The sequence below is a fragment of the Mytilus californianus genome, unplaced genomic scaffold (genome assembly GCF_021869535.1).
Source record: "Mytilus californianus isolate M0D057914Y unplaced genomic scaffold, xbMytCali1.0.p SCAF_4, whole genome shotgun sequence".
NCBI lineage: Eukaryota > Metazoa > Mollusca > Bivalvia > Mytilida > Mytilidae > Mytilus > Mytilus californianus.
Genome location: NW_026262690.1, coordinates 57586858 through 57601059, shown reverse-complemented (window position 1 = coordinate 57601059; position 14202 = coordinate 57586858). Strand labels below are relative to the sequence as shown.

The window sequence follows — 14202 nt, the reverse complement described above, 5'->3', positions numbered from 1 at the left end:
TCATTATTGTGAGAAAGGATAAATAAAAGATAGAATATCTATTCTATAAATTTTAATTATCACATTTACATTACAATTGCTACATTTCTGACAGGTCGAAAAGTAATCAGGTTTAGTTAAGTAGAGCTATAAAATTTCACTTGACAACAACAATACAATATGGCGACGATGGTCAGATTGCTGCGGCAGACTGACCAAATCGTTGAAGATTCGTACGAAAGGAAAAAGTAAGCATAATAAAACTACCTTCCTAAATCATAATTTTGAAAACAATCCCTGACTATTTCAGAAAATATACTTGACAACTGGATTATATGATAAAATAAACCCTAATTAGTTCGCTTCTCTCATAGGTCAAAAAGAATAATACATTTTTTTGGCCACATCTGGGTTGGGGAACTATCATTAGCTGATTACTTTGTGTTCATGTAGACTTCAGTGCAGATCAGAGGAAAATAATCATCTGGTAGCAGCAATAACAAACACAAAGACAATGTAAACAATAGATCAACCATAACTCAGAAGTAAAAACAAAATTGCCTCAAAGCTGTATAATTTATAAATATCAAACTACCAAACTCAATAATCATGATAATAACTAATGTTTCAAGGGGAAATAACATTCAAGCATATTCCTTACAACTGGAACTGATGTTATAAATAAATTCTGTTTCTTGATACCCTTCTGAAAGAGTTGCAAAGTTGTTATTCATTCATCCAATCAACTATATAGTCATTTGTAAAGAAAATAACCCAAGTTCAAATTAGCGATGCAATCACATTTATATTTTGGCACTGGCTACGATTACCAGCAAAAGGAAAAAATAAGAAATATTGTTACTTCTGAGGCTACTTGCTTAAATGTATTTCCGGACAGGGACCTGATTTCATATGGAAATTGCAGGTACATGTAACAATGATATCATTTTTCATTGTTACCTGCTAAAAACTCTCCAAATTATGTCTTTTTTGTGTGTAGCATCGTGTTACTTTGTACTGTCTTTGTGTCATTGCCCCGTATACATTGTTTAGTATGTTTGAACAAATTTTAAATTATATGAATAGAAAATTACTTATTGAACATAGCAATGAGATACAACAAATTTGGAGGGAAATCATATGATTCTCCTTCCTTATATTTTACACAAAGACCTGAAAGAAACAATACCAGAAGATAGTAGTGAGATTTTGGTAAGCAGGAGACAATATAACAAAATGTAGAAAAATATGTTACATAAGACCAGAAATGCCTGTAATTATGCAGCTACAGGTCACAAAATACTGAAATTTGACAACTGTACCATGTGATACCTTTTTGGACACATGACATGTCTACTGCATGTTTGTCAATTGCATCTGTTTAAGTCATAGTTAATGGGGCAATGCATTTGTTAGTGGTTTTAGCTCACCATGGTTTTTTTGTTGTTACTTTCATAATTCAGTGAGGCTGAACTGCAGAGACAGAGAGAATATTTAGCATCTGTAAAAATTCAGGCCAATTTTAGAGGATCTCAAGTACGATCATACTTCACGTAAGTAAATTTTTATGATACACAATTCAGGGTTGGCAAAAACCCGGGTTTCATGAGTATTGCCCAGCCCAGTGGGAAATACTGGGAAACCCTGGGTTTTACCGGGTAATACTGGGCAATACTGGGTAATATGAAATACTGGCCTGAATTTTAAAGAGGATTCAGTGATTAATCACAAATGCAATACACTAAAGTCGAAGAATTCATTTTTTTTTAAACAAATATAACTAATATTAAGAAATAACAAATCTATGTAAGGAAAATTACTTTTAAACATTTTTTGTTCATTACTTAAAATGTTTACTAAGTTTGAGCATATGTTTATGTACATCACTAATTAATCAGTAATTATTCAGATAATAATACAGATTTGTTTATATTACAATAATCAGCCTTTTGATTTCTATAAGTGTTCATGGCCTGTCCTCTTAAGGTGTTTATTCAGCAATATGATTGTATAGCAATTAAAATTTACAATTCACTTAAAAACACTGCAATAAAATGCATTTTTCAACTTGGATTTAATATTGAAACAAAGCTTGGAAATTAACAAGGTATCCTGATATGTCCAAGACATATTCTGCCTACATAGAATTAGTGGCGAAAAGGAAGAAATTGAATTTTCAATCTTCAGGAATGACTCTCAATGGTTATCTGTATAAATGTATATATTTAGCTATAATGCTATTAAACTACAACAAGTCTTTACTATTTTGTGTAAAAATAAGCTTGATAAATCATATTACCCAGTATTGCCCAGTATTACCCATTTCTAGGAGTATTGCCCAGCTCGGGAAAACCCGGTTTTTCCCATCCGGGTAATACTTTGCCAACCCTGATACACATTGTAAACATTTACTCATCTATATTATAACATAATAATAGTCCTTTTGTCAGGGGAAAATAGTGAAACTTGATGAATAATTTTGAACAACATTATAATGGAGTTTCCCCCAAAAAAATTTATGTTAATGAGATAAGATTTATAAGGAATGTGCTTTAGTTTTTATATTTTTGAATTAACTTCAATGAAGCGGATGTGACATGTTTAATTAGATAATGAGGGAACTGTTCAAACTAATTACTTGAATTTGTGTATGATTTTAGACACTTAAATAACTGTGCTACAGTATTACAAAAGAGTTGGAGAGGCTATGTTGGAAGACAGTCTTTCAGAGTTATTGTGAAGGTAAATATTGATGATAATCTAGATTATAAACCAAAATATAAACATTTAGATCACTTGTATGTCAGAAAAGAATATACAAGGAAGTTTTTAGTTTTGGTAGCCTAAAATCAGTTCAAAGTCAGCTAACTTAATTGCAAAAACAAAAAGTGTGTTTTCTTGTTAACAATTTAAGGCAAAAATACAAAATAGTAAACTAAACCATTCTGAATATGCATGAAATATTTGCCACTTGATTTCGAGCAAACACTAATGTTTTTCAACTAAATGCATATTTTTGTTTTGTTTAAATTAGTGACAAATTTTTGGCAAACAGTAAAATAACCACCACTAATTATAACATATTTAAAACTAATGTCAATATTATTTGAAAATTATTATTTTAGAATACATACAGTATGTATTTGATGTTCAATATGGCCATTTTCAAAATGCAGCATGAAGTAGACTTGTATAATGATATAGATTTGATTAAAAGGAGATTTGGGGGTATTCAGTAATATTAATAAGACAGCAATCAAATAACTCAATAAAACAAAAAATTGTCAGTTGTTGATACTTATTAAGATCAGGTGCTCTGTGCAAAAGAATGACACAAACTACATGTACTCTGAAATTATTTGCATGGTAAAGAGAAGATGGCATGAACTAACCTTCCATCTTTCACAAACTTATTTTGATTTTATTTTGATTTTCAGAATAGTGTGTTGATTATGAAACTGAACCATTTCAATGCTATGGCAACTCAGGTGTGTATTTGTGTAGAAATATAGAGAAAAAAATTATGTTTTATTTGATTACACAAGAAACTTGGAATTTTTTTCATTGTACAATTTTTATGAGTAATCATTCAAAGCAGACCTCTGTAATTATAAATTAAAAGAGAGGATGATGAATTTATTAACAAAAATTTGTAGGTTAAGGTTAAGGATAAAAGTAAAGTACCTCTATTTTAATAAAGATTTATTTTGAAAAAGAAGATTCATTTTCATACTTATTTGTTTTCTAAACTATCTAAATATTTTGTCCTGAGATTTTGTCATCCCAAGATATTCCTTTACAAATAAGACTAATTTTACTATCAACATTTGAATTACCCATCATATTTGAAGCTGATATAATGATTTTACTTGTATATATTTTTAAGGTACAAAAGATATGGCGAGGATATTATGTTAGGAAATATGTGTACAACTATTACAGTCAAAAGAGATATTTGGAAGCACTTATAGTCAAGAATGCTATCGTTAGGTAAAATAATGTTTCATATTGATCAGTACCATTAGGATGTTTATATCCCACTGGAAAAATAATTAGTTGGAAATTGCTTTGTGTCTAATTAGTTAAATTTAAACTTATTCATTTTTTCTACTATAGGATTCGTTTTGAGAGACGAGGAGGGCTACTTTTATAAACCATTTAGAGTTGTTTTTATTACCTCTATTTCTTCCTTATTTCTCTTTTTTGAAAGATCACCTATTTTAAAGGAGAGTTAAGTACAAAATGTATCATCAAAGACATGAGTTTGTTTTTTAGTTTGTATTGTTATGTAGCTGTATCCTGAGAGTTTTATCTTGGGTTTATTTGGCATAGATTTGTCATATTCTGATCTTTATACTAGGAGCGAACTAGAAGACTATACAGAACAACAAGAAAACTTGAGAAGAAGACAAAAAGAACATGAAGAAAGAAAAACAAATGAATTTTTGGCTCGTAAAAATCATCATCTCATCAGTACAGAAGTTATTCCAGGAATCTATAATTCACCATTTAACCCGTGAGTTACATAAATAAAGTTATTTACAGAATCAACAGAACATATAAAAAAAATAAAAGATTTAAGTAAACACCGGTTAGGATATTGTTCACAGTTTTGAATGCATTTATCTGTAAGATTTAAAAGTGTTAAAAATATCCTTGAAATTGGATGGAATCATTAAGATTCTGTTATTTCATCTTAAATGACATTTAACAAGATTATAAGAACATACCACTGAGAATTAAAAAAACCTAGAGCTTTACGTGAATTCACAAAAGGATACCCCCAACTCATACTATTTGTATATATATATATTGAAGTAAGTTCATTTATCGCCTCTTTAACATGTTGGACAGGATTATATTCATTTATGAAAATCCTCTGGTTGTGTTCTAGAATTGTGAAAAAATTCATCAACATCCTTCTAGTCATATAGGAGGGATCGTGCTTACAAGGCACATGGACTGGGGGCTTCCTATAAACCACCAGGGGAGAAAAATACTTTGAGGTAAGAGTTCTCAGTCGACTGATTGATTGTTGGTTGCTTAATGTCCAGTGGCAAATATCATGCATGTTCAGGATAAAGAATTCTCAGTGGAAATGAAAGCAAAACCTTAATACATAATACGCTGTACATTAAACAGACATCCATCATCATCATTAATACATAACAATAATTAACAAATAAGAAATAAAAAAGTACTGTCTTTTGGTGTGTATAAAACACAGTCATGCATAGTACACACCCCCTTTTTCGCCCTTGAAAATTGAGAAAAAAAATTCTTCTTGCGCTTAAAACGCAGGGACTTTCTGGAAAAATCCCAATTGGAAACTCGGTAAAAGGGTCAATTGAAAAGAGATTTCTTTTTGGGAGACAAATTGAACTCCAGTCCTGGTTGATTACAGGATAATGAAAATATTGTTGCAGAATTTAGCAAATGATGTTTGATTCTTTATTGTTTCCACAAATGTGTATTGCAGAAATTTTGAAAAACCAAATATCATTATAATTGACAGAAATACATGTATAACACTTTGACTGATCGTAATATTGTGTTACTAAGTATAAATAAGATTAATTTGACTGTTATTAAGTTCTGGTTTATGGTTAAAAATAAACTGACAAAAAAAAATTCAATTAAAACGACTAATGATATTTATAAAATAACTGTACTTTTTTTTGTGGTTTCAGTTATCCATCAGAGCAAGAATTTTTATTGAGGAGTGTACCACCACTTAAACATGAGAAGACAAAGAAAATAGGAAATACATATGATCCTACATGTAGAAGCTATGAATGTCCAAAACCTAAACAGTTGCCACCTATAGTTGTGAAACCACAGGTAAGCTTAGCACAGAAACAAGTTTTAAACTACTGATAAAAAATGATAGTGGTCAAGAAAACCTAAATATGGCTCTATAATTGAATCATGTCATATTCCATCTTAAAGCCAATAATGATATTCTTAAATATGCAAATGTAAACAAACCAAACTATTTTCAGTTTACTGACCACTTTAGACAATGTGAAAAGCTACAAAAGAATGATATTTCACGAGTTTTTGTTGTAGGATTTGTTGTTTTTAAATTTTTATACTGAAATAATTTTTAAAGTTGTAAGCAAGAGTGAATCTAAGGTTAACATGCAATGCTAGACAATCTAGACAACAGGCATATTTCAAAATGTAATCTTGTATTTCATAACTGAACTTTATTTTATAGGGTCCATTCAGAGATCCAACAGAAGTGCAGAAACAGAGGTACAAAGGATTCCAGCCAACATTACGTGTAGCTACATCCTTTACATCACTAGAAGAAGCCAGACAAATCTTGAAAGCAGAGGAATGGGTCACAAGACTTAATGATGATATGTAAGTTTCCTACTGAAGATTTAGTACTAAATAACAAAACAATTACTTATCTTTCAAAGGAGTAGAGTCTGGAACCCTTTTAAAGGGCAAATGTTTGTATTGCTAAATGTATTATATTTAAAAGTGTAATAAAATTTTTTTTATTAAATCTGCTTCATATTTATATAAATATTAGCCTGAAATAGGAATAGATTTCATTTTTTCGTCCATTTATGTCGCGAAAGTGAGATAATGTGATCCTAGATTCCGTCATTGGCGTTGCGTCGGCGCTGTCAACATTTAGGTTCAGTCTGTGGTTAAATTTATTTTAGACATCATCAACTTTGTCAAACCTTCATGGAATTTTATGAAATTTGGACAGAAGCTTGTTTATGACCAAAATACAGTATTCAGAGCAAAATTTAGAAAATATTTATTTTCATTTTTCCGTATTTTACTGATAAATGGACTCATTTTTTTTTACAGTTAACATTCAGATTCAGTCTGAGGTTAAAGTTTTTCAGTCATCAATAATTTTTTATGGTTAACATTTACAGACAATCTGGGATTAAATTTTTTTACATGATAAATTTGTAAACTTTCATGAAACTTGGACAGAAGCTAATTTTCAAGACCAGGAAATAGCATCTAAAGAATTTTTAGAATTCTGTATTTCACTGATAAATGGACTCACTTTTGAAGTCAATATTACACTTTTACACTGACAGCAGCAATCGCAGGCGAGACACAGGGTTCCTCGGAATGTCTTACGAATTTTTCTAGTTTTTGTCAACTTTCTAGACCTTTTTTTCATTATTTTATGTGTAGCCCCATCCTTCACCCATTGACATTTTGGTTTAATAGTAAAGAATATGGTATTTATAAAAAATATTTCACCAAAAATATTTGTTGGCTAAGGGTGGTGCCATTGATAATTTACAGAAAACTGTCATAAATTTAGTAGAATTCTGCCAAAAAATAGGTCTTTTATGAAGTTTGCCTACATTTATGACGTCACATATACATCACTATAACAACACAATGGATCGTTTCTGAATCTAAAGGACTACTGGTCATTTTATTGTTCCTACCCAAAATGGAAATAACGTCACATCATTGGTTGAATTTCAATTGTTAAGGACTTTTTTAACCTATCACGACGCTTTGGTGTACGCTTTTGAAAATATTACCCAGAATGCATCAGATTCTGAAATGGCAAATTGGTGAACAGCTCCTTTAACTGAAACAATAGGACATTTTATTATAAGTTTTCATCAATATTCACAACATTATCACAGTAAAAAATCAGATTTTTAGGACCAAAATTATGAGTTAGTGAACCAGCTACTTTTTATTACACTACAGGCTACTAGATGCCGCAGATTGTGCATTTTTTGTTTTTAACCATTGTTCTATGTAGTTGCAACAATGTGATAAATGCTCTCAGATATTATGTTGAAATGAAGATAAACTTGCTTCGTGTCTTTCAATTGTTAGAAAGAAATTTCAAAACTCCTGTTCTAAAAAATAATGAGTGGAGAAACAAATATTAGAAACATACAATAAACTTTAAGTATATATCAATATATCATATAAAAATAGTTATTTCCTAAATTATTTATCAGTACCAGTATATTGTAAAATATTTCCTAGTTACAAAGATTATCTTTTAGGAATGTATAAGGCACATATTTATATTACAGATTTCAACCATTTAAAAGAAGAGATCGTAAATATGAGCCATTGTTACACACAACTTCCAAATTTGGTCATTTACCATTTGGAACAAAATATTACAGAGAAGAATTTCTTGACAAACATATTACACCTAAGGTAATTTTACAATAAATGTCTCATATTTAAATAGTTTATTTTCATTCTTATTTAGTATTTTATTTTGTTTACTTTATGTTTATTATTTAATTTTGTTCAAACATTTAATAGTAATTATTTATTTAGTTATTATATGTCTAGAGATTTTTTGTACTTATCTGGCCTTTTTGGAAAATGTGATTTATAATTACCTTCAGCAATATAAAGATTGGTCATGCACAATTTTAGTATGTATACTATAAGTTTCAAATATAAAGTTTTGAAAAGTAAGAAAAAAAAGGAAAATGTTTAGTTGATAAAGAACTGGGAAAAAAAATATTTTGTGGGAGTCCCCACTTGTCTGCCATTTACCACATTATAAGCTGAGTTTGGAATATAGGGTGTGAATACCAGTATTGATTGAGCCTATAAAGGATCATTTATATATAGATAATCTAGTTCCATGGAGGTCCTATTTTATGAGTTTTATCACAAACTAAATCAATGTAAAGATATGCATTGGACATAGGTATAAGTGTATCAGATAAATGATACCAGCCTGTCAGAGGGATCCTCTTTAACTACATGGATTTCATATTTATGCATTTTTTATTACTAGAATTAAGTTATTTTTCATGAGACTTTGATTGAAAAAAGATTTGATTGATAATTTGTACATTATTTACTTTTCTTGTTTGAACATCTTACTAACTTATTTGTTATTGTTTAAGCATTTTTATATGATGCAAGATCCAGAAATAATAGAATGAGTATGTTTGTGTGAGGTTACAGTATAAATGTAATCAGGGAAAATATTAACAGTAAATTACAGGAGTTTAAAGGGAAATATTTATGTGACTTTCTTGCTCATATCAAACTTAATGGTGTTAGTATTTAGGACAAACTTAAATTGTATGCACTTAGTACAAAGTCAAATAGTTATATTTTTTTTCTAGATTTGAGTGCTTTCCAATAGTTCAGATTTGAAATGGTCATACTTGTAATCAAAATTTCTATTTTTACCCTGACATTTGAAATGTGTTAAATAAGATAAATACCTAGAAGATTTAAGTTTGACATGGCAAGTTTCAGTTGATGATGAAAAATGAAAAACAAGAAGTTGACAGTCAGAATTCTTATTAGGCAAACAAAAATTACAAAGCTCAGGTAGATAAAGTTATTGTAATTAAATTTCTTTTGTGGTGCAAATCTTTTATTGTTTGACAATTTAAATGAATTTTTAGAAATTTAATGAATTTTCAATGGCAAAAAAAAAACAAGTTCTAAAAAACTGTTTTTTTTTAATTTTTATTCTTTCTCAGTTATACATTACGATATATATATATCTGAGCTTATTATTTTTGTTTGCCATAATGGAACAAGGAGATTAATTATGTGAATTAATACTTTTTATTAAAAGAGGGGATCAGGAAAAGGTGAGGGCTGTATTGCTGTCTGCTTATGTTGAGATCAACAATTTTGTCATGGCTGATACTGATTGATATTATTGCTGCAACTAATACAAATTCCAATGAAACAGAATTTTAACATTTTCTTCTACATTTGTGAAAAAAAATTTGCCTTATGCTTGATGTTCTTAGTTGAACAGACATTTGGTGAAATTATGCTGTAAATAAATGAAACCAGATAATACACATCAGATGCTAAGTGTAAACAGAATAAAAGACATATATACCTCAAAATAATAGTTGATAGACTAAAAATAAAAAGTAAAAATTCCTAGAGCTGGCAAAAAATATTCAAAAAACTTGTGCTTTGTTTTCAATTTGAACATTTGGCATGGATCAGTACAATTTATATAAGTATAACAGAAATTAAATGATCAAGAAAATGTTGAGAATTAAGTGAAACAATGTCAAAAATTCAGGATCAGTTCATATTGACCTCATCTTAGTTGCAGCAATATCATGCTTACAGGTGAATTACTTGTTGTGATAATTAATATTAAAAGTAAGATGATATATTTAACAGCAAATACCTCTATTAAAACCATCTACAAAGGTACAAATGTGTGAAAAATTGGTTCAAAGAGTGTGATTTATATGTGTTTAAGGTTGTGGGAAGATTTTGAGTGTTGTATAGCATTATAAACCTTTCTTTTGTGGCAGTGCAAAAGGAATATATTACATTTTGTAGAGAACTCCTTTATCTTTATAATGGTTTTAAAGTGAAAAAAAAGTAAAATCTCAAAAATAGGTGCAATTTTGTTTTAGCTGCATTGTGACAAGAGCAGTAATTCAATGACAGTAGTTATCTTTTGTTATATATATGGCATCTTAAATCTATGTGGATCTGTTAGTTTTCTGATGCCCACATTCTACTGTTAAGTCGGTTTATTCAAAAATCCATAACCATTACTTTCTTTCTTGTGCATTTGTTTCCGGAAATGCAAATTTACAGTTAAATCTGTTTCGACTAGAGGCCTTTTTGCATTTAAGGTTTTTTTTTTATTATTAAGACATATTTTTTGTGTATGCACTTATAATAATACTATTTAGAAAAGAAAATCAGAAATTCTGAAAGAATACTTGATATATTGAAATATATTAATTCAATTTTTCAGGAACTTTAAAAAGATACAGATATCAAGTTATTTAATTTATTTAGTAATACTTAGTTGTGTCCAAAACATATTTATCAAAATTTCCAACAAATGAATTATCAATACAATATTAAAACCTAGGGTATTGTACACATTTTCTGTTTTGAAGCAATATAAATTACGGTGTATTTGAAGAGCTCTGTTACATGCACATCCTATAGCAGGGCTGCCAAGTCTCACGCAATTCATAAAATTGAGAATGGAAATGGGGAATGTGTCAAAGAGACAACAACCCTACCATAGAGCAGACAACAGCCGAAGGCCACCAATGGGTCTTCAATGCAGCGAGAAACTCCCGCACCCGGAGGCGTCCTTCAGTTGGCCACTAAACAAATATGTATACTAGTTCAGTGATAATGGACGTCATACTAAACTCCAAATTATACACAAGAAACTAAAATTCAAAACGATACAAGACTAACAAAGGCCAGAGGCTCCTGACTTGGGACAGGCGCAAAAATGCGGCAGGGTTAAACATATTTTTTGAGATCTCAACTCTCCCCCTATACCTCTAGCCAATGTAGAAAAAACAAACGTTCATGCATATTTGGCGGCATTTTCCTTTGATCTATTGTTTTTTCTTTTTGATCTTTATAATTTTGGCCAAATCTCACGCATTTGCTTCATGAAAACTTGGCAGTTCTGCTATAGTGCTTTTTGGAATAAGGAAATCACAATACACTGCACATGTATTTAAGTTAAATTTACCTGCATTTCCACAGAAATATTTTTTATAGCAAATTTCATTGAAATTGAATTACATAATCTCAAAAGTATATAAGTGATATACACATACATTTTGTACATTGCCAAGAAAATAGTTTTGAGCAAACTTCAGTAGCAGTTTTTTAAATCGATTTAAGTTATTATACCCCTGCAAACAAAGGTTTGTGGGGTATAAAGGAATGATCTAATATGTGTGTCAATCTATCCATGTTGACAGTAACTGTTGGACAGATATTGATGATAAGGGAAGATAACCAAATTTACTTACTTCGAGATTGCAATATGTGGTAATATTTTCTTGTAGTTAACCATTTGACAGATGTCGATGAAACTTTACACATTTGTAGAAAACTAAATGAGGATGTGCATACGGGCATATATTTATAATCCTGGTCTGACATGTTAAAGGGTAGATAATCCAATTTACTTCACTATACCAATAGCATTGTATTTGGGGTACGTAACTAGTATCCTTCTAGAGTTCTCTCACAGTTCTAGTTGATTTTTATTGCAGCAATGGGTTTCAATTATTAAAACGAGAAATTTAATTTGCAAAAAAATGTTTTTTTAGTACTAATAATCCGATGTAACATTTGCTGTTATTTAAAGATTAAAACTTGTATATTTATTAGATTATTTCTAATTCTTTTTATTTCTTTTTTAGCCTTTCAAAACCTTGGTCCCACCCATCCCTATGTTTGATAAATTGAATGACACATACTCACAAGGACAAGTGTGATTACCATAAAAATGGAGAAAAAACTGACAATTTGTGATGGTTCAAGGATAGAGACCTAAGGAAAAATACATCCTTCATTTTATAATGATATGTTGGAATTTTATAAGTACATCTAAACTAATAATGTGTTTATGAACTGTGATGTTATGTTTACATTTACTTATACAAGAAAGTTTTAAAAATCATGAATTCTTGTAACCAGTTGTGCTTTGTTGTTTGTTTATACATGAAAAAATAATGGAAACTAGTTTGAATTACTGATTTTTAAACAAATTTTCAATTTGATAATTTGAAAAATGGATTGCCCTTGAGGTACAAGAATTAAAGTTTTCAGAACTGTTCTTATAATAATGTAACAAAAGACTACTGCACTTCTCTTTATTAAAGATTATGTCCTTTGATTTAATTAGTTATTCATAGTTCCTTAGTTTTAACTAGCATGCATGAAATTTTTCAGGCATTTACTGGATTTCCAGATTTTGTCCCTACATATTCCTAATCAGTTTACAAAATACCAGTACTAGTGTTTTTGCACCTGCTGTTCTTTCACCCATGAACTAGATATTGGTATACCTCCTTTTATTTTAATTAACTTTATTGAGAATGTGCAGATTTTGGGAACATTTAAAAGGAGGAAGAGAATTATTTTAATCTACTTAGGGAAGACACAAATGATTTTATATTCATTGAATTGTTACTTGAGACAAAACTTCTATCCAATGGAAAGGAGAAAAACATGGATGTAACAATCCAATTAAAGCAAAGTCTTGCACCTCAAATTTATGAACTAAAGAAAATATATGGATTTCAGTTTTATCTGTGATGTTTACAAGTTATATTTCAATTCAGTACTTGCTAGATTACAAATTACCAAACACGATTATAATCTTATTTGTATTTCTTCTATGATATTGATGTTACTAAGTAGCAATTGAGGAATAAAAGGTGAATGGATCAGAAGAATGAGCAGGGACAGAAAAGGTGTTGTAGGAGATATTCTCTTATATGGTTGAGACATAGAAGACTTAATAAATATTTTGCTTTGGCTTAAAAATACAATAAAAAAAATGTGTTCTAACAAACCAGAAAAAATTTACTTCTATTTTTTTACCAGATATCTTTTACGAAAGCTGTATAATTTATCTTTTCCCTTATTATATAAGAAATAATCATTAAAGATTTTGGAAATAATTTTATTTTTGTTTACATAAACATGTAGATTGTGACAAAGAAACGTCATGTTTAAAATATAAAAAAATGACAAAAAACTTATGAAAGCAAAAGGTGTCTTAGCTAATATCTAATATCTAATCTTGTTTGTTATTTATTGTGATATTTTACAAGTTGAACAAAATATAATATTGTGATAATTCTGTATATTATTTTATTTAATAGAATCTTAATTTGTTGAAGTACATATTGATAAAAAAAATGATGTTTTTTTCTGTTATTTTGCCATTCTGAAGCCAGCAAAGAGGAAGTAAATATAAGTTTGTATAAAGGAAAAGTGGGGTATACTTCACTGAGACAGCATCAATGACACAAATTAGTTAAAGACTTCATGATTTATGTAATTGGCCTTGATTTCAGTTTCACATACTCTCTAGTGTCAGGATAAAGTTTCATTTTAATATTAGGTCTGCATCTCAGAAATTGTACATGATGGGTTAAAATATTGTTTATGTAAACTAATTACATGTACATGAGCATGTGCAACCAGAGGTTTAAATTTCTAACCTATTTGAGAGGTCATTTACCTTTAAGAATTTTCTGATATTGAAGCAGGGGTGACAATTTTTTACATCCCAGTCCAAGAAAATGTAATCTATACTTACTGTGGATTCATTTATTTTGTGGATATTTGATTTTGTAGTTTTGCCAGTCTGCATATAAGCCTACAGGAAATTTATACTTTGTAGAACATTTAAATTCATGGTTCAACTTTACCCATGAAATCCACGAAAAATGAATCCAC

General features: G+C 29.5%; 1 protein-coding gene across 4 annotated transcripts; it reads left to right on the top strand.

The window, feature by feature from the left end:
- Positions 1–140: 140 nt before the first annotated feature.
- Positions 141–13667, top strand: LOC127698487 (spermatogenesis-associated protein 17-like). Of its 4 annotated transcripts, none has more exons than XM_052201982.1 (11): positions 141–227; positions 1443–1532; positions 2640–2721; positions 3417–3467; positions 3866–3969; positions 4340–4495; positions 5670–5820; positions 6200–6348; positions 8031–8160; positions 10132–10161; positions 12153–13667. In XM_052201982.1, the coding sequence occupies exons 1-11, from the start codon at positions 160–162 to the stop codon at positions 12225–12227; spliced, it is 1086 nt and encodes a 361-aa protein (XP_052057942.1). In that variant the 5' UTR covers positions 141–159; the 3' UTR covers positions 12228–13667. The 4 variants fall into 4 exon arrangements, with proteins under 4 accessions (XP_052057942.1, XP_052057944.1, XP_052057946.1 ...); XM_052201984.1 differs by lacking the exon at positions 10132–10161 and adding an exon at positions 9560–9575; XM_052201986.1 differs by lacking the exon at positions 10132–10161 and adding an exon at positions 8871–8909.
- Positions 13668–14202: the final 535 nt, after the last annotated feature.